At 47.0% G+C, this 17,969-nt stretch overlaps 1 protein-coding gene across 7 annotated transcripts in view; it reads left to right on the top strand.

Moving 5' to 3' along the window:
- The window catches only part of GALNS (galactosamine (N-acetyl)-6-sulfatase), a 53,103-nt gene that overhangs the window by 22,464 nt on the left and 12,670 nt on the right, over positions 1-17,969 (top strand). For all 7 annotated transcript variants that reach the window (XR_009819729.1, XR_009819728.1, XR_009819727.1 and 4 more), the window contains exons 11-12: positions 2-104; positions 8,342-8,463. Coding sequence is in view for 1 of the 7 variants with exons in the window: in XM_062007278.1 (XP_061863262.1) it covers positions 2-104; positions 8,342-8,463 (225 nt within the window). In the remaining 6 variants the exon portion in view is untranslated. The remainder of the gene's footprint in view (position 1; positions 105-8,341; positions 8,464-17,969) is intronic.

The raw sequence follows: 17,969 nt of genomic DNA, 5'->3' as shown, positions 1-17,969 counted from the left end.
GGCCCATATTCTATTATCGTGGCAACGAGATGATGGCAGTGAGAGTTGGGCTTTACAAGGCTCACTACTGGACATGGAGCAATTCCTGGGAGGAATACAACAAGGTAACAGGACACTGAGCTGCACCCTGCTCTCATTCATTCTCCTGGGGAAATGTAACCCTTTAAAGCAGAGGTTTAAACTGGGAAGTGTGCACTTGCAAGCCAGCCTTTTATTCACAGCCAGAGCTACCAGATCTGCTGCCAAATTGAAGGGGACTGGGGTCACAGCACCTCTCTGCTGAAACTGGAGACGGGCAAAGGAAAATGAGCAAAGCTTGAGTTGTTCTGAAGGGTCCTCTCTTAATGCCCCTTCATGTTGAGCTTCTTTCCCTGCTGAATTCTGAGCTTTCACATGTTTTCAAGTTTGGAGTCTGATGCCAAATTGATCAGGTATCTCCCAACATCTAGGACACCAGACCTGGTGCTCTGAACTATTTCAGTGGCATAGGGGTGGGTTTGTTGGTTTGGGTTTTTTGTCCTTGAAAGGGAAAAGGAAAGCCATAGGAACAGCACAGTGGAAAGAACAGCAGTTGTTGAAACCAGCAGAGTACATGTGTTTAATCTATTATCAGCCCTTTTGTGAGCCTGTATCACACTATAAGATGTTTTACATTTTATTTGCCAAATAGGCACAGCTTTTGTAAATTCCTGGCTGATCTTCTCACAATTGGCTGTTAAGCACTATGATTTTTCTCCTTTTGTATCTTTCCTCCCTCAGACTTGAGTACTAAACTCTGGGGCATTTCTTGAATGGCAGGTTCACACATGTGCCTTGCTGATTATACCTTTAGACATGAACTAAATGCATTATGGCCCAGCTCTCAGCAATTTTGACAGCAGGCTGGTGCTGGGGAGGGACTGTTTGTTTGATTTCTTTTTTTATGTCTCCTTTTTTTTTCCCCTTGACTTATGGTGGCTCCTCAAGGCATCACAGGTGCAGAAATAAGTGCTGATGACATTTGTGGATATAAAAGTGCATGGTTTCTTTCATTGGCGTGTCCTGGGGGTAGAAGGAAACGTCAGCTCCAAGGGAGTCACTTACATTCAGGGCTGTAAATATGTGTGTTTGTCTTTTTGAAACTGTAATGCTTCAGGAAGTCAAAGTTTCTGCTTTACACAGAGGAAGAAGGAAAGTTGGCTCCAGTAATGCATTGCATGCTCTGCCTCGGTGCTAATCCTACACAGCTAAAATGAGATAATGTGTTTGTCTAGGTTGATATGTGAGTTAAACCCATATATCATGGCACGGTATGGAGGATTTTCCCTGTGTGAGAGGCACCAGTAACTTGCATGTGCATGTGTGTGGGTGTATGCCTGGGCTCAGGGCCGTGCTTTCCCCATGCCTGTGCAGGAGAATGTCACACAGCAATAATTGCTCCCCGTTGCAATATAAGCACGTACACACACACTGACATACCTAGCTGGGAAACAAATAACCAGCAATGTTGATCTGAACTGATTTGTACATGTCTGAGGATGTGTGTAGCAGTGATAATGGGGACCAGTTACTCATTTCAGAGGCCCTCCTCCTGTGAGCAATGGCAGTCGTGCAATTAAGGAGTATTTATTTCCTTCCAAGTCCTTGTTTAACAACTGCCTGATAAAAGTCAGCAATTATACTGTACATCAGAGAGATGATTAAAAATTCACTTGCTTTCCTGCAGCTTGTATCACATGTGGTTGATGGGGGTAAAATTGGAGCACATTAGTGGACAGACTAGCCATTAACAACATGCAGAGGAAGCTGGGGCTGAAATTTGTTCCTATTCTCCTCGTGTCCTCCAGCCATTAATTACAAGCCTTGCAAGTCTAAAAATAGAAATAAATCAGAGTGCAGAGCAGTTCTACAGGTCTGAGTCCAGTGTTGGGAATTTTGCAGTCTCACCTTATGACAGAGAGGTGCCTCTCTCAGTGACTGGGGTTCTCAGCTGTGTTGGGACCTGAGCACAGAATCAAAAAGGCCAATTTGTTTGCTGGTTTTGTCTGAAAAATGAAGCACGGGCACGTGTGTGACATTCAGAATTCTGACTGTCTGCAGGTCTGCTGTTCAATAACTTTGATTTGCCATCCCAGCAGAACTCCAGCTAATGAGCTAATGTTAATGGGATGCTCATTAGCATGGGTCCTTACCTTACTGTGAATCCAGTATGGTGATTTGGTAAACTTTCAGGTACGAAATTCTCTCTGAAGGTCCAAACTCAGACCTGCAGTGAACAGACATATCTGGTTGGCATGTCATCCATTTGGAAAGGGGCTGAAGTTGACCAGGTGTGTCAGAGGAGCTGTCTGCAGATTTTGAAGAGGTTTGTTTTATGGGCAGTGAGTATCTCATTATTCTGACAGATACATGGCATGTTTCAGCCAAACCTTTTGCTTGCAGAATTCCCTCGTTAATTGACAGTGTGGGAAACCAATGATACAGGAAGCTTGCACTGGTTTTAATCCACACTTTGTGCATTTTTGCTTGACTTTGAGGTGACATTATACCATTAAAGCAACCAGAACCTGGGTCTGTTGAGGACTACCATGTCTTTCAGGATTACCTGTAAAGGATGGGTGCAGTTTTGCCTCTAACCTGCAAGCCCACACATTTGCCTGCTATATGAATTAGTTAAGTAACAAGTATGGATGTACAAACAAAAATGTACCAGAGAGAGATACGGAAAGCAAAGTCTAGGAAAGCAGAAGAGGGATAAGAATGTCTCTCCATATGGGCACTTGGAATATTTCCACTGGAAAGATCCCATGCAAGCAGCACACAGGTTTGCAGCCAGCTGAGGCTCCCATGACATTAACATGCCCTTACTGGTGTGCATCCTCTGCCTTATGGCCTGGGATTAAAATTTGTCATCTTTCACAAAGATGAAGTGTGCTCTTCTGTTCTTCCCAGTTTGTGTTTGTTTATTTGGTTTTTAACCCCCAAGCAATCTTTTTGTCTAGTCTGGCTCCTCTCATAAACTCTTGTAGTCTTTCTCTGTGCTGGAGGATGTGTTGATGCTGTCTTTTCTGCTGGTTTCATTTGCTTACTTAGGTAACTTGCATTCTTGAGTGGTGTCTGTTGAAAGCACAAAGGGAAGGCTCACTCAACAGAAGGCAGTGAGAGCAAGCCCGCTGTGGGACATTTATCCTGTGGATGTGTATTTGGGTCTGTTTACCTGGCTTCCATCTCCTTTCATGTAGTGGATAGCTTTAAGTTTCTGATATTCAAGTGGTGATTAATGGGACAGAGGTAGGTGAAAGGAAACTTTACTTGAAATCTGTAAGCTTTTAAATAGTAAAAGATTCTTACATGGTTTGGTTAAGGGAGAGATATCTTCCCCCTGTACAAGACCTGAGTCCCTGATGCTCAAGGACTGGTTTATATCAGCACCTATGTTCTTCCACCTTTCTTCTTGTATGAGCAAAATTCAGCAGTGATTAGAACATAAAGCCAGCCCTTTGTGTTGTGTGCTGGAGCAGAAATAAGAGCTAAGGATAAAGCTGAGGAGCTCCCTCTTTTCTAAGCACAGCATGCAGGACTTTTACTGGAAGCCTCCTATAAAATACTGTTCTTGTAGCTGTCATCATCCATCTTTTTAGCCTGTAAGTCATGCATGTTCATTACCAATGCTGAAATGGATTGCAAAGTGCATGACAAATAGTGCCTGCAAAGTTGGCATCTCAGCTTCATTGCTGCTGGTGCCCACAGCCACGACATTGGGTGCACAGCTTCCCATCCCTGAAACTGGAACACTCAGAGTCTGCGTTGTTAGGAGGCGTTTTATCCACTGGATTGAGGAGAGAGGTACATTGTATCTTCCTTGTTTGGAAGGAGAGGTCTGAAAGGGGCAAAAATGGGTGTTTTCTGTGGATTTATCTAAGTAGCCAGCAAGTCCTTCAGGAATTGCCCAATTTAATGCTGTGTAGAGGAGGCATGAGTGTAAGCTAGCAAGAGACAGGAGGGAAATGTCCTTCTCTCTGCTTGCCTCAGAGACAATCCAGCAGAGAACAGCTCTTGTGCCCTCAAGAGCAGTGATGCAAGAGGGAGAAAAAACAATTAGGAAAAGCTGTGGAAAACGCCCTTTGGTTCCTTGGAGAGTGGCTGATACCATCAACCTTTCTGCTGCCAGCTTAGTATCTTGTTAGTAGCCTCCAGTGATTTTTCAGGAGAGCTCCTGTGTCTTTAAATGATTGGTGTGGGTGCCTGCCGGAAGCCCCTATTGTTCTGATGTGAAATGCCAAAGGGGTTATTCCTGCTGCAGTCTGTCTGATTGCCCTTCTCCTCAACATGAAGGGATCAATAAAGCCTTTTCTGCAAGGGAGGGGTGTGAAGTCAAGTAGAACCTCACAAATAATGACATTTGATTGTGGTCCTCTGAGCATATGAGCTAGCCATTGATCGCTTCTGCTTGAGAGCCGCCAGAGGCTTGCTGATCTGCCCATCTTCTGGGGGCTCTTCCAGACAGTTAACACATTAGAAGCAATTTTTGTTCAACGGGGTTGCAGCTTGGCAGTCACACTTGTGGGTGTCTGTCTGGCCATTCGGGGAGCTCCAGATGGGGAGGCTTTTGCTTGGGAATCGCCGGGAGAGTGACAGCAGCCGCTCGCCCCGTGCTGTGGCAAACAGCGAGAAACGGCATCCCTGGCTCTAATGAACTGCTGTGCTTTTCTCCTTCCAACCTGAATGCAGTTTTACTGCTCTGGGTCTCGTGTGGTGGAATGGGGAGGCATGACCAGGAGACAGGCCCCAGCTTTGCTGTGCCGCTATCAAAATCCACAGGCGCTTGTGGAGTCAGAGGGATCTGGGCTGGAGCCAGGGCGAGGAATTGCCAGAGGGCTTACGTTAACACAAGTGGTGATTCCATCACTTGGCCAAGAGCCCAAACTGGCAAGAGGCTGTATTTGTCTCATGTCTATATTGACATAGCATCTGTGGTCCATTTGCTCTGGAAATTAAAGCATAAGCTGTGCAACCAATAGCCTCGAGATCTTCTGAACGGAAAAACAGCCCCGGTCACACGACTGCTGGGGAGAGGGACAGACAGGCTGACTGAGGGGTTCAGCTGACCTGCAGGAAGGGTTGGGCTTGCTGGGTTTGGGGTTTTTTTTAATAAAGGGGGATTGTTGGAATTTCTCCTGGAGCAAACAGGTCTGCACAGTGGTGCAAAACGTGCTGCCTGGGCAGGAGCTGAGCTATTTCTGGTCACCATCTGATGCTCTTTTACGGGCTCCTCTTAAAAGGCAGGGAGCTCATCTTCTGCTTTGGTTTTCGTGCTTTTGTAATTGAGGAGAGAAGCTCCAAGAATTTGCTTAAACACAGGGAGTGACCTTTATGCTTAGTTTGAACAATATGACCTGTAAACATGCAAATTACCCTGGACACTGTGCTGAGTAAAACATAAGACACGTGCTTTAAGTGGCTATTGATCCCCTGCATATCAACAGTCTGACAAATAAACAGATAAAAGCAAATACCAGCAGCTGAAGTGGTAGCTGCTGTGGGGTTTGTTATCCTGGTGGATAGGGCAGGCAGAGCTACCTCATCGCTCTTCTCTGATGTAACAGAGGTTTATTTTGGGGTGAAGCAGCAGTTCTGTTGGCAGTGTCAGAGGCCTGAAGCTGGTCACTTGTCAGTGTCAGGGAGAGCCCCTCTGCAGCCCTGGAAGTGTGGCTTTGAGAGCCTGGCACGTTGGCATTCGTGGGGTCCACGGGGCGCATTGTCAGCTCGGCCTTTTACAAGCAAAAAACCAATTTTGTTTAATGGAGAGCAGGAAATGTTCCAAAATGTTGATGTGATGTTAAATTATCATCTACAAGAGAGTCTCCTTCCTTGCTAGGCCCTGCTTGTGCTGGCAGAGCTGGAGGGCAGCTCCTTCTCTCCCATCCCAGACACACACAAGGAATTTTGGCATGTCCCACACGTGACCAGATTTGCACACTTGCCAAGCAGCCAGAGGCGTTGTGTGGATGCTGCAGAGTGTGGACTGTCTTGGCTTTAAATACTTTTCAAGTCTCGAACAGATTGAATTTATACTGGTTTTGCTCCAGAAAAGAAAAGCAATCCAGACTTTTGGGCATCCAAGTCTTTTATTTCACTGGTGGAGCTGATTTTTCTCTGAGAGTGCTTTGACTTGCAAACCAGAATGAGCTGGAGTTGTGGCTGGCAAGTTACATACTCCTTCCTGTCAAAGGGACAGAAGCCTGGGCTCCTCTAGCTGTATCTATAGTGTGCTATTTACTGTGATGCAGGACAATGCCCTGATCAGAGGCATGAGGATGTCATTTTACCCCTTTTCATTCGTTTGCTGATGAGCAGGTAGGAAATCCTTCCAGCAGTCTCTGTAGGTTGAATATTGGCAGTCACACAGTCCATAAAAATAATAACAGTCGATTTTATTGGTGGAGATAAAGTTGAAAGGCCCTGGAAATGTAAAGGGTGGTTTCAGCCATATTTTAAGGGAGTTATTTATCAATGTCATCAAGCAGTACCCTTGATTTTATTTCTCTCATTTATTTTCCCCCCCATCAACTGCTTTTGAAGAGAGCACTGAGTGCTTAGATTAGAAAGATGGATAGCTTTTGGCTAGTGGCAGCAGGCAAGTTGTCACAGCACTTTCCTTCCTTGGGAGTCTTTGGGCTGTGTGCTGGAGACTCAGCTACAAGGGGTTTATAAGAAACAAAAGAGAAAATGTAAACAGAGCAATGTATAAACAAATACCCAAGAGGCTCGAATCTTCTTTCAGACCAAAGCCTTTGCAGCCGGGAGAGCATTGTACCAATTAGCAGGCTCTTAATTAAATTGCTTGTTTGATTTGCATCCAAATCATAATTTGGATGTTATGGAGGCTTTGATACCTTTTCATTAACCGTTCTTTTTGAGGAGGGGAGGAAAAAAAAGGAAAGGAATCTCTTTCTGCCTGTGTGTTTTGGAAGCCTGTGGCGTCACGAGGTGGAAAGGTCAATCGTTTTTGTATCCATTTAAAGTCCATTATTGGTAGGGCCACTACAACCTATCAAGCAACTCTCTTATTTTTCCAGTCAGTGATTCAGGAATCTATAGCTCTGTGCAGATAAATGGCATTTCATGGGCTTCTAAACTTCTTGCTTTATTGAAAAGCAGAATATTAACTGCTCCACTGACCAGCTGTCCATTAAAAACACGGGATATTTGTAGAAAATTGTTTGCCAATCAAACCCTACCAACATCTGTAGAGAGCCCTTTCAGTTTGGTTGGTTTTTAGAGCAAATGCTACAGCTGCTTTCCCACCTCCATTGAAATATTCCCATTTACCTGCTCTCCATGTCTCTGTCCGTGTCTCGGGGCATTGTAAGGAGCGCAGCGTGTTGGCTGGAATTGTAAACCCCAGCTTTAACAAGTCCATTTGATGCCAGTCCTTGCTGGTCTGTGGGGGCCCCCTGCTTTATTTGCTGTTCAGGGAAATTAGTGCTTTGCATTTTTTTGCTATTCCCCAGGATTTAAGTGGGTTCTGTTAGCCCTTGGATGGGCTCGAGGTGATTAGGGAGCTCGACACCTGGCAGCCTGGCAAGTGCAAGGGCAGCTTGCTCTGGCCCTCAGTGGCCAGCCAGCACTTTAACCCCTTGCTGCTGGCAGGGGCAGAGTCCCAGGAGCTGAGCCCTTCTCACCCACTGCCAGGAAAACCCCCGTTTCTGACCCTTTACATCTGAGCGTTAGTGAGAGGAATGTCTCCAGATTTAACTCAGTTCTTTGGGCCCAGGTGAGTGCCTCAGTACCAGCTTGCCCTATGTCAGAAAAGGCACCCATTTCTTTAAAATCAACCAGATGGACTTGGTTCTTCAGTGAAACAGGTCCTTGAGGTCTGGGGTCAGGTGCTGAGTCTCCAGGGAGGCTAGCAGGTGCCCATTGCCTCTCAGGGTGATGCCCCTTGGCCTGGCTGGATGCTTCCTCTGGGACTGGTGCTTTTTGATCAGAACTGCCAGGCAATCTGATACTCTCAGTGTGTTTCAAAGCCATAGAAATCAGAGGAGATACTTTCCATGTGCAGAATTTCTCTGATTAAGTGGTTTCACCCCTTTGCCATTTCATTTTAATGAATATTTTATAGCCATTACTTTTTTATAAGGCAGGGCTCTAAGGTCTGCTTTAGCTTTTATGTCAGTGCAATACCAGCATTGTCACCTTATTTTACCTCATCAGTTCCAAATCCATTTTGCAGGCTGAAGTGGGGTCTTGGTTTAAAATAATTCTGTATTTTGTGAGTGTATTGGAACAAGCTGCACAAGAAAGTGGGGTCAGCTAAAATGTTTCCCTTCCCTGTTGACCTGTCTCCTCTTTGCTGCAGGGCATTGACTTCTGTCCTGGACAGAATGTCTCTGGAGTGACAACACATACACAGGAGGAGCACACAACCCTGCCATTGCTTTTCCACCTGGGGAGGGACCCTGGAGAGAAGTACCCATTAAGGTGAGCTGGTGAAAACTCTCAGCATATGCTTTATATCATTCATTTGCCTTGGTAGCTGTTTCTTGCAATCTGTTTGAAAACTGTCCCAGAAAGCCATTGTTGGTGAGAGGGGTAAAAAGAAAGGAAGAAACTTGCATTTTAAAATGGTCAGGTTAGATGGATGTGCACATGTCCATGCCTGGACTCCTCAGTCCAGTCCTCCTTCTTGTATGTCTTACAATCCCTGAGAGAGGAGGCAAAATGCATAGTTTTGGACAGGACAGGCCTGAAAACAGGGCAGCTGGGAAGAGAAGCAGTGGTGCTGGGCAGTGTGTGCATTGGAGCTGGGATCCTTTGTGTGTTTTGGAGCTAGGGAAGGCAATCCTGGCAACCTTCCAATCTCCTAGCCCCAGCTGAAGGAGATCCTGCAGGAGCTCTTTGTGCCCAATCCTGTTCCATCCTTGGACTCTCTCGCCTGTCTGAATCCATTTTCCTCTGAGCCTACTATTGTAACATTTATCTCCAGCACACACCGTACCCCGAGAGGTTTCTGTAAGGATTTATGGAGTCATCGGCCAACACAGTCCACATGTAAACCTGCTACCTCTGAAACAGCTCCCAAGGTGTCCTCACCCCCTTCCCTCCTTCCTTCGCCTGCCTGAGTTTTACCCTGCAGCAAAACTAGCTGCAAAGAGGGATGTGCAGCCCCATCCCTCACCAGTGGCCCCGACTCAGAACACGGTGGTGCATGGGCTCGATGAGCTTAAAGGTCATTTCCAACCGTAATGATTCTGTGACCGTGGAAAGACAGAAAGAGAAAGCTAGTGCTGCTGTGCCTGCCTGCACAGAAGTGGGTTTGTGCAGCAGCTTTAACAGAGAGATGTTTTCCAAGCTGACAGGACTGCCATTACTCAACTGTTTTAAATAATTGAGTGGCTGTTCTGTTCGAAGGAGCTGAGCCCGGGCTGTCCTCTGAGTGCCTGCACCAGAGAGAGGAGGAGGGGAAAAATATCTTCACTTCTCTCTCACTTAGCAGACGAGCACCCTGGAGGTGCATTACACAGTGCATAAAGCAATTCAGAAGCCCAGCACACCAGCTCTAGCTTTCTGTTGCATCTCAGCACTAATGCAGAAAGCAGATCTGCAGCGCTGGTGTTTTCCATCCAGCTCGGAGCAGTGATGGGATGGGATTCCACATGAGGCCGTGCCCTGTTCCCTTAACTTTTATTTGAGGAAGATGAGGGGATAGAAATTACCTCTTCTTCCAAAAATCAAAGGGATGATGTTACTAAGTGAGTTCTCATTTGCCTGCTGTTGAGGTGAACTTGAGGGAGAGGTGCTCTTGCCTGAGGGGTGTTTGCAGGACCTGCTTCCCTGTTATTTAGATGTTCTTTACCACCACCATGGACTGAGCATGGAAATAAATTCCAGTGTTATATCTGCAATCATTTCTCCTACAGTTCCATTGATTTTTGGGCATTCACAAGCTGTTGCTTTGATTGAATTTTATGGCAAGATTATGACACGATTATGGGAAGCTGGGATGGTGTTTATTATGCAGACCCTAATAGAAAGCCTCTCTTTAGTAAATGAATCTTCCTTTCTGCAGCATGTTCTGTTGCTTTTGTCTCCTCTCTGGTCACAATGGAAAACTCATGGGAAGTGGGTCTCCTATATTGAATGTGGTAATTAAATTATCCTCATTTGTGGAGCTGCTACTGTTGTGTATTTTTATTTAGCTTAATCACCTCCCTTGGCAGACAGCCTGCTGGGAGTCCCCACAGCAAGGTTTCTCAGAAGGGAATCAGCATTCCCCTCCCAGCGTGTCTGTCTGTCCTTACACCCTGCCTGTGCTCCAGCCCCAGGTCTCTGCCTGTTCACAGCCTGTGCTGGCCACGCTCCTCTCTTCACCCTCTTGCAACCCTGGAGGAACAGGGTGTATCCTACAGCTCTTTCACCAGGTTGGCTCCTCTGATCCGTCCTTATGTTGCCAAAGGGTTTAGAAAACATTGCCTTGGTAGGTTGGCACCTCTCCCTGTCTGTGCAATTTACTTTTTACCACTTTGCCTCCTTAAATTTGTGCTGAGTTTGATTAGCTTTGCTGCTGCAGTGAAGGAGCAGCATGGCACACTGATGCCTGCTTCTCTCTGCCTGCTTTTGCTCATATTTCATTTGTCCTCTATTTTAGGCAGCCTTTTCTTTTCCTTTTCATCTCCTTTTCCTCTCCTTTCTTTTCTCCTTCCTCCTCCTTTGTTCTCTTACAGTTTTCATATTCTCTCCTATCAGTTGATTTACATTACTGTGGAGTGGGGTCAGATGCCAAACCACCATAAAGAGGTTTCATTGTTGCACACAAAGGCCAGGCATCACACATACCTCCAGAGAGATTTACTGCTTCTGTGTCTGGGCTCCCTCTAGGATCCTGGGGGATCTCAGAGCCAGGGCATCCTGGAAATCAGTCAGCTCAGTCAGCTGTGGCAGTACTCTTGACTTCAGGCTGCTTTTGCTCAAGCAATCTCATCTGAAGTGTCTTTGGGTCATGGCCCTGTGCACACAGGATACTGTGTGACACTAAGAGGCTTTTTCAAGGCTACAATTTCAGTTCATCTCATCAGGTGGGGATCAGCCTTTCCAATCTTTGTTGGAGAACTGGCTGCTCAAGGGATCACTGAAGGTGTAAGTCCTCCAAGAGCTGGAGGAGACACAGAAAGTTTTCAGTTCCCTGGGTTTCATAGTGAAGCAGGACAAGTCCTTCCTCTTCCTGACACAGTTCACTGCGTTTCCTGGAGCCTGCCTGGAAACAGTATCAGCAAAAGCTCATCTCCCACAGGAGCACTTTTCATGCGGTGGAAAAACCGGTCAGGCAATTACAGGCAGGTCCTGTCATCACACTGAGGACATGTCTGGCAGTTTGGAGCCATATGGCACCCTGCACTTAACGTTCCCCTTCGTGTAAGGCTGTGTGCTTGCATCCCTACCCATGTCTGACTCGAGGAACAGCCTCCCAGCAGGCTTCTGACTCTTGCTTCCTGCTGTTGCCCCTCTGGCTTTGGCTGGACGGCTGCCTGCAGCCCAGCTTCTGCCAAGGGACTCGGTGGTGTTTACCCCTTCTGCTTGGAGGATAATTACTGACATCTCTCAGTCTGGTCTGAAACTTCACCCCAGCAATCCACCAGCCTCACAGACTTTGCTGGGATTCAGAGCAGTGCCACATGCACGTGATGGGTTCTGACACTGCCTGAGCTTGCCCAGATGATGGCATATTTACATCACCACATCAACAGACTGGATGGAGCAAGATCCCTGTCTTGTTGCTCTTCAGGCCTGACATGCTTCTCCCCCTCCTCTCTCCTGCAAAGAGGAAAACTCTTCCAAGAACTAAAGGACTTCAGAGTCCTAGAGTTGAGAGAAGCTTGGCATTGTAGGACAAGCCATGGAGGATGAGACAGGGCATGAACACACCTGCAGGTGCTGATGAGGCCAAACTGGCATCTGGAGAGGTGCTTGTAATGAGAACACCTGCAGTCCAGGGTTATACAGGCAGTATGTTTCAAAGAAGTGAGGCTACTGGTAAATAGTCTCTCTTTTATGCCAAAAGTGGTAATTTAGCTGCACTTATATAAGTTACCTTGTTGTCTGCTCCTTGTGTAGTGAGAACTGAACCATTTGTGTCTTTTGGCATCCAAGAGATTGACCAGATCTCTGGAGGCTGGGGAACAGCAGGTATCTCTTTTTTATAGCTCTCAACTTCAAATAAGATTGTTTGTTAGGCAGCACACAAAGTAGAAGCATTTTCCTAAGTCTAAGTATCATTTTGCTTCCTCCCTGGATGCAGTTAACAGACGTTTTGTGTCACATAAAACCCCTCAAAGCGTGGGGTGCCTTGGGGACCGCATTTGTCAGAATGCAGAACTAAAAGATCTGATAGGTCTTTTTCCTCACCAAATTCTGTTATGTTTGTGGGGTTGGGTGTCCTCAGAGCACCACACAGGGAAACTTGTTTCTGTATTTGTGACAAATTCAGTAAAATTATCTGTTGGTGGCATCTTCCCAAGCAGTTGTCAGTTTTATTACCCAAGCCACAGGGTATTGTTCATACACTTCATTTGCCAGTCAGGAAGAACACGAGCAGTAATACACAGCAAAAGCTGGCACAGCTGAAGAAACAGGGAGTAAAATATGCCCAATGCAGACAGAGGCAGAAAGAGTGTTTATTTGAGTCAGGCTCCAAATGTGCAAAGCTTCAACAACAAGGAAGCTACATCACGTTTACACCTTGTTGATACTCCAGGTTAGGACCAATTAGGCTCTGTTCAAAACAGAGCTCACTGAATATTGAAGTCAAAATACCTGTTTGACTTGGGGCAATAGAGTCTACTATTATGGGGAAAAAATGGAAAGCGATAAGGCTTGGTTGATGAACATAATGATTTTAGAACACATTAATTAACAAGAGAGCTCACAAGTGTCTATTTCGAGCAGCTGGAAAATCCAGGAAGTCATCAGAGAGGTAATTGCACTGGTTGTGGAGCCAGGAAAGAAGGGAAGAAGCTCCTGAAGGGAAGCTAAAGGGGAAAGGATCTGATAGAATAGTTTCCAGCCTCACCTTACTGAGCAGGGCGGAAACCTCACTGTGGGGAAAAGAAAGTGCAGAACAGGGGAAAACGTGTCACAAAGAGCCAGAAGCTTGCCCGGGGAGATGCTGACTCCTCATCTTCTGGAAGGAGGAAGACACGATACTGGCTGCATTTCTGGGGTGAGTTAGCTGTTGCCACAGGAGAGGGGGCATTGAGGAAGATTGAAACAGTGGAGAGCTATGGACAAAGAGCCTTGGTGCTGCCAGTAAAAACATGGAGCATCAGCCACACGGGCTGGACACAGAAAGGTTGTCAGAAGTGTGCAAGCCAGATGTGGCAGCTGGGACACAGCTCTGGAGGGAAGAGGGCTGGAGAAAAAGATGTGTGGAGGAGAGTCACTAGCCTGGGGACTAAGAATGGAGACAACTCTTCTCCATCCATAGCTGCTCTTTGCCCAGCCCAGGATCAACGCTCTGCATCAACCTGTAACTTGTGCTTCATGGTGACAGACCAGCAGCCTGCAGGTATTTCGGTGAGTAAGTGTCTAGACTGGGATGATGTTGCATAAGAAAAGGGATATTGGAAGGAAAGAGCTACGTGTACCAGTTTCAAAAATGCAACGTGCTGTTTGAAATGGCCATCTCCTTGTTCAGAGACAGGTTCAGGCAGTGCTACAGCCTCGAGAAAGTAGTCTGAAGAGCACTGCTCAAACAGTGATTCAGAAGTACCACTGAAGCAGCCAGAAGTGGCCAGAAGCCCCTGAAGCAGTTGCCTGTCACACAGAGTCTCAGGCTTTACATGGTCACTCCACCTTTACCCCCTCTGCCATTTCAAGGCTGCAGTCCCTTGTGATGAATTCCAGCAGAAAGGTGGGATTCTCAAAGCTGAGGAGTTACAACTTCCATGAAAGAAGGTACCCAAGTAGAGGATGGGCACAATCACATCTCCTTGAAAAGCTGTGGGCACCGTTAGAGAGTCCAGCAGCTGAGAGGCAGTACTCCAAGTATTCATGTGGCTAACTGGGCCCATGCCCTGCACACTGCCAGGGCCATTTGTGTATTATCTGGGGCCAGAGATGCTGATGGACCAGATGCTGATGGGGTACAGCCCACCCTTTGGTCTTCAATTCCTTGTTTCTGTTGCTCTGGCCCTGGGAGTCTCTCCAGTAACTGCAAGTTGCCACATTTCAGAAGCAGAGCCCCAAACCTCTTGCCTGCCTCATATACTGTGCAGACACAAACTTGATGATAGAAGAGAGGAACTGAGGAAGACTGAATAATAAGACAAGATCAAGAGTTGGATGCTACAGTGCTGAGCAGCCTCAAAGCCCTGATAACAGATCAAATCCAATTACCTGAATCTGGGTGTATTTCACAATTAGAAATAATGGGTTTAATTAAAATCATTCCAGCGGAGGAGGAAGTAAGACATACAAATCATTAACCCAAGTTTGATGCCCTTCTCATATCTTTGTGTGCATCTGGTAAAGCGTGCTGGACCTCTGAAAGCTGCTGTGAGGAGCCCACTGTCAGGCTGGCACGAAGTGCACTGTATATTACCCATTTTGTTACATTCCTCTCAACAATAACACAGTCCTGTGACTCCCAGGATAGACACACTGCTCTGTGCCCGTGTAGGCATCATCAGGACCAGGTAAGAAACATCACAATCCGTGCTTTCAGAACGGCTCTTGAATTGCTGTGGTTCTGAAGCGTTTGAGGATGTGTTGATGATGGTGGAGAGTCCCCCTCCCCCTCTTCTTACAGTTCAGGGTACTTGCAGCTCTGAAGGTGAAAGACTGAAGACTGAGAGATTAAACTGGAGCTCTAAACCCTGAAAGCAGAGTGTGAGACAAGCCCTCTGTCTTCCCAACCCGCATTTGAGTGCAGGGCACGGTGGGGTTAACAGCAGAGCAGGTTACGCTGGAGCTATTTGGCCAGGGAGGCGATGGGAACAGATTGCCAAGGCACAATTACACTAAATGAAGGAAGCACAGGCCACACCTGTGCCTGGGACCCTGCGCTCGCAATCCAGCCCTGATTGGATCTCCAGAGACTTCCCAGAGGTAAAGTGTCAATTAGTGTAATGACCCTGGACTTTGTCCACTCCGTTCGCTCGTTGTGAGCGTGGAATAATTTGGTGTGCGCCGGGGGATCTCTTTTAGCAAACTCCTCACAACACCACCTGCTCACCCTCTCATTCTTCCAGTGCTATTCCCAGCTCTCCTTCTGCAGGATTGTTGAACTAGCATACAAAATGCAGCATGCCCTGGAGGCAGTGAGCTCTGGATCTTGGTGCAGACAGTAATGCTCAGACACCTGTATAGCTCACACCTTTACTGGGAGCAGGGGATGGCCCAAACCCTCGCATCCCAGTCCTGCACACTCATGCAGGGAAGCAATGCCACTCTGTGTGGGAGCTCTTTGTGGAGCTGCACAGGTGCTGTCTGAGCACAACCTGAGTGAGGGATCCCAACATCTGAGTGAGGAATGGCAGGAAAACCAGCTCTGCCAGCAGCACCAGTCCCTGTGTGACTCTGCTTTCGCTGAACGCCAGGCCCAGGGCTGGTGCCATCCTGCAGGCACCACAGTGTCCTGCTATGCATGGGGAGACTTGGCATATGCCTGGATGAGGAAGAGAGTTTATGTGTTTAATTGAGGTGTCTGAAGATGATCTGTGGTGATCTCCCAGGACTGACTGACACCTTGCAGCACTTGGGGCCTGGCGCTGTCATGTACTTCAACGCAAGGAAGACAGCTGCCATTGGATATGTTTTAAGCTCGTGTCAACAGGTTTAGCCAGCTTAAGGGCATGTTAAGCCCTGCTGAGACAAGGTTTATAGGTTAGTGGTGTGACTTGGAGTGTAATCTATACGTGTTCTTTAGCTTTAGCCAGCTTTGTACTTCTGTGAGTCCTTTATATGTGCCGAGCCGTTTCCGTCGTGCTTTGGGAAAGTCGTTCAGCCTGTGCTAAATGCTGAAATCATCTAAAAGTGTGGAAGCTGCAGGGAAGAGCAGTTCAAAACCACCAGGAGCTGAGGTTAGGCTGGGATTTCCTGTCACTGCTGAGCTAGCTGAAAAAGCCAGGAGTGTCCTGAGCATTGGAATGAAAGCAAGAAGATGATTTGAATTAGCCCAGCCTGCTTTGTGGCATTCCCTGTCTTAGGTTGCTAATGAGCAGCAGTGCTGTGCCTGAATGCAGTGGCTCAGATTATGACAGAAAAGAGAGATTGGGGTGTTTTTATTTTACTGCACCAGGACTGGCATATTTGGAGCAAAAAGCAGCAGTGGTGACAATGTGTTGCTTCTCTTTCATCCCCGCCACAGCTGTGTTTTCAACTGGGCTGTCCAGATTAGAGCTAATTTGGAATCCTATGGATGAAAAGCCCTTTCCATGGATGAAATTGGGCTGTCTCTTTAGCACTTAAATATTTGTAAAGATGCTGTGGAGCTTAATTAGTTAGCAGCAAGGTTTTATCTTACGAGTCCACTTCCAAAAGAAGATCTTAAGTGCTGGGGAGATGACACGAGGATGTGACAGAAGTAAACACATTAGATAGATACAAGAGCAGCAGTAGGAGGCATTAAATGATTTGATATCTAGAGTATCTGTTAGACTCTAACAATTGATTAAACCACAAATTAATTCATATTAGTCCTTAATACGAGGATCTTAATAAAGTGTGATTAGCTTGGGTCGGGAAGAGCTTTCAAATGCTGGCACAGTAGGTGCATTAGGAATCTAAAGCCCTGACATACACGTGTCTCTGAACTGCATTTCATCTCTGTTTTCATCACTGGAGTGGGGAGGCTCAAAAATGGTTCTGGGTCCTCTAATTTCATCCAGCCTCCAGCTCAGGTGTCCAAGCTGCTGTGTGTATCCCTGGTACTCACCTTTGAGCAGACTCCCTCGCTGTGCTGGTCCCTACAGCCTTTTCTCTCCCTGGTGTGCAGACTCTCCCTGTCCTCTGCCTGTCAACACAAGTTAGCTTTAAACCTTCTCTGCCTCTTTTAAAAAGCTGGTTTGGGTTTTTTCAAGCTGTGCTGCCAGGCTGGCAATCCTTTGCCACTGAAATGCAACCAGAGGCCTTCCAGATAAAACCTCACCAAACCCAAAGGCTGTTGTGCCACCGGGATGCGACACCAAGCGACTGCAGCCACGAGTGTCCCCATGGGGTGTGAGGCAGAGCTTCGGCAGCTCCTGCCTGCCCCTCTGCTTTCAGGTCTTTGGGGCAGTGCAGGAGTAAGCAGCTGGCAGGGAAGAGCTAAGGTGGGATGCGTGGGGAGGGGAGGGAGCAAATCTGGGAGCTTCCCAAGGGTGGTGTGAGTGTCAGGGTGGCCCGGCTGGCTCCCAGCGCCCGTCACGGTGACGGTGTCCCTGCCAGGACGCAGCTAGCTGGCTGTGAGAGCAACACACCAGTGTGCTCAAGCTTGTCATTTCAAATTCCCTTCCGGTTCTCTATCAGCAGAGCTCAGGCCCATCCCCACAATCAGCTTCTCCCTGGACGGCTGCCGAGATGGGATATTTATAGGGTTTACTGGAAACTGTTGGCACATTACTGGGCTTCGAAATGTGATTGTTTTTCAAAGAAGGAAATTAGCTGGAGTGTGGGGCTGGTGGCCAGCTTGGACTGTAAGCAAAGGGAGCCTGAGGTCAGGAGCAAGCTGCATTGTTTCTTTTATCTTCATAAGCAATTTGCCGCTCTCTGGTTTTTAAGTGACTCTTAACGTGATGGACAAAATGAGATCATTGGGCAGTAATTCTCCATTTTAGAGACACTTGAAGTGCTGGTGAAGTACACCCTGAACCACTTAAACAAGTACCTACTGGAGGAATCTTGTGGATAAACCTCTGGTAATTTATGGCCCTGGATGAGGACTTGGAGCGGGACAGACGGGTCCCAGCTTGGAGTAATAAAGCTGTAATGGAAGAATGGAGATGGGGCAGAAC

This window comes from Colius striatus, chromosome 14 (genome assembly GCF_028858725.1).
Source record: "Colius striatus isolate bColStr4 chromosome 14, bColStr4.1.hap1, whole genome shotgun sequence".
In the NCBI taxonomy this organism is placed as follows: Eukaryota; Metazoa; Chordata; class Aves; order Coliiformes; family Coliidae; genus Colius; species Colius striatus.
This window is presented reverse-complemented; position numbering and strand designations above follow the sequence as displayed.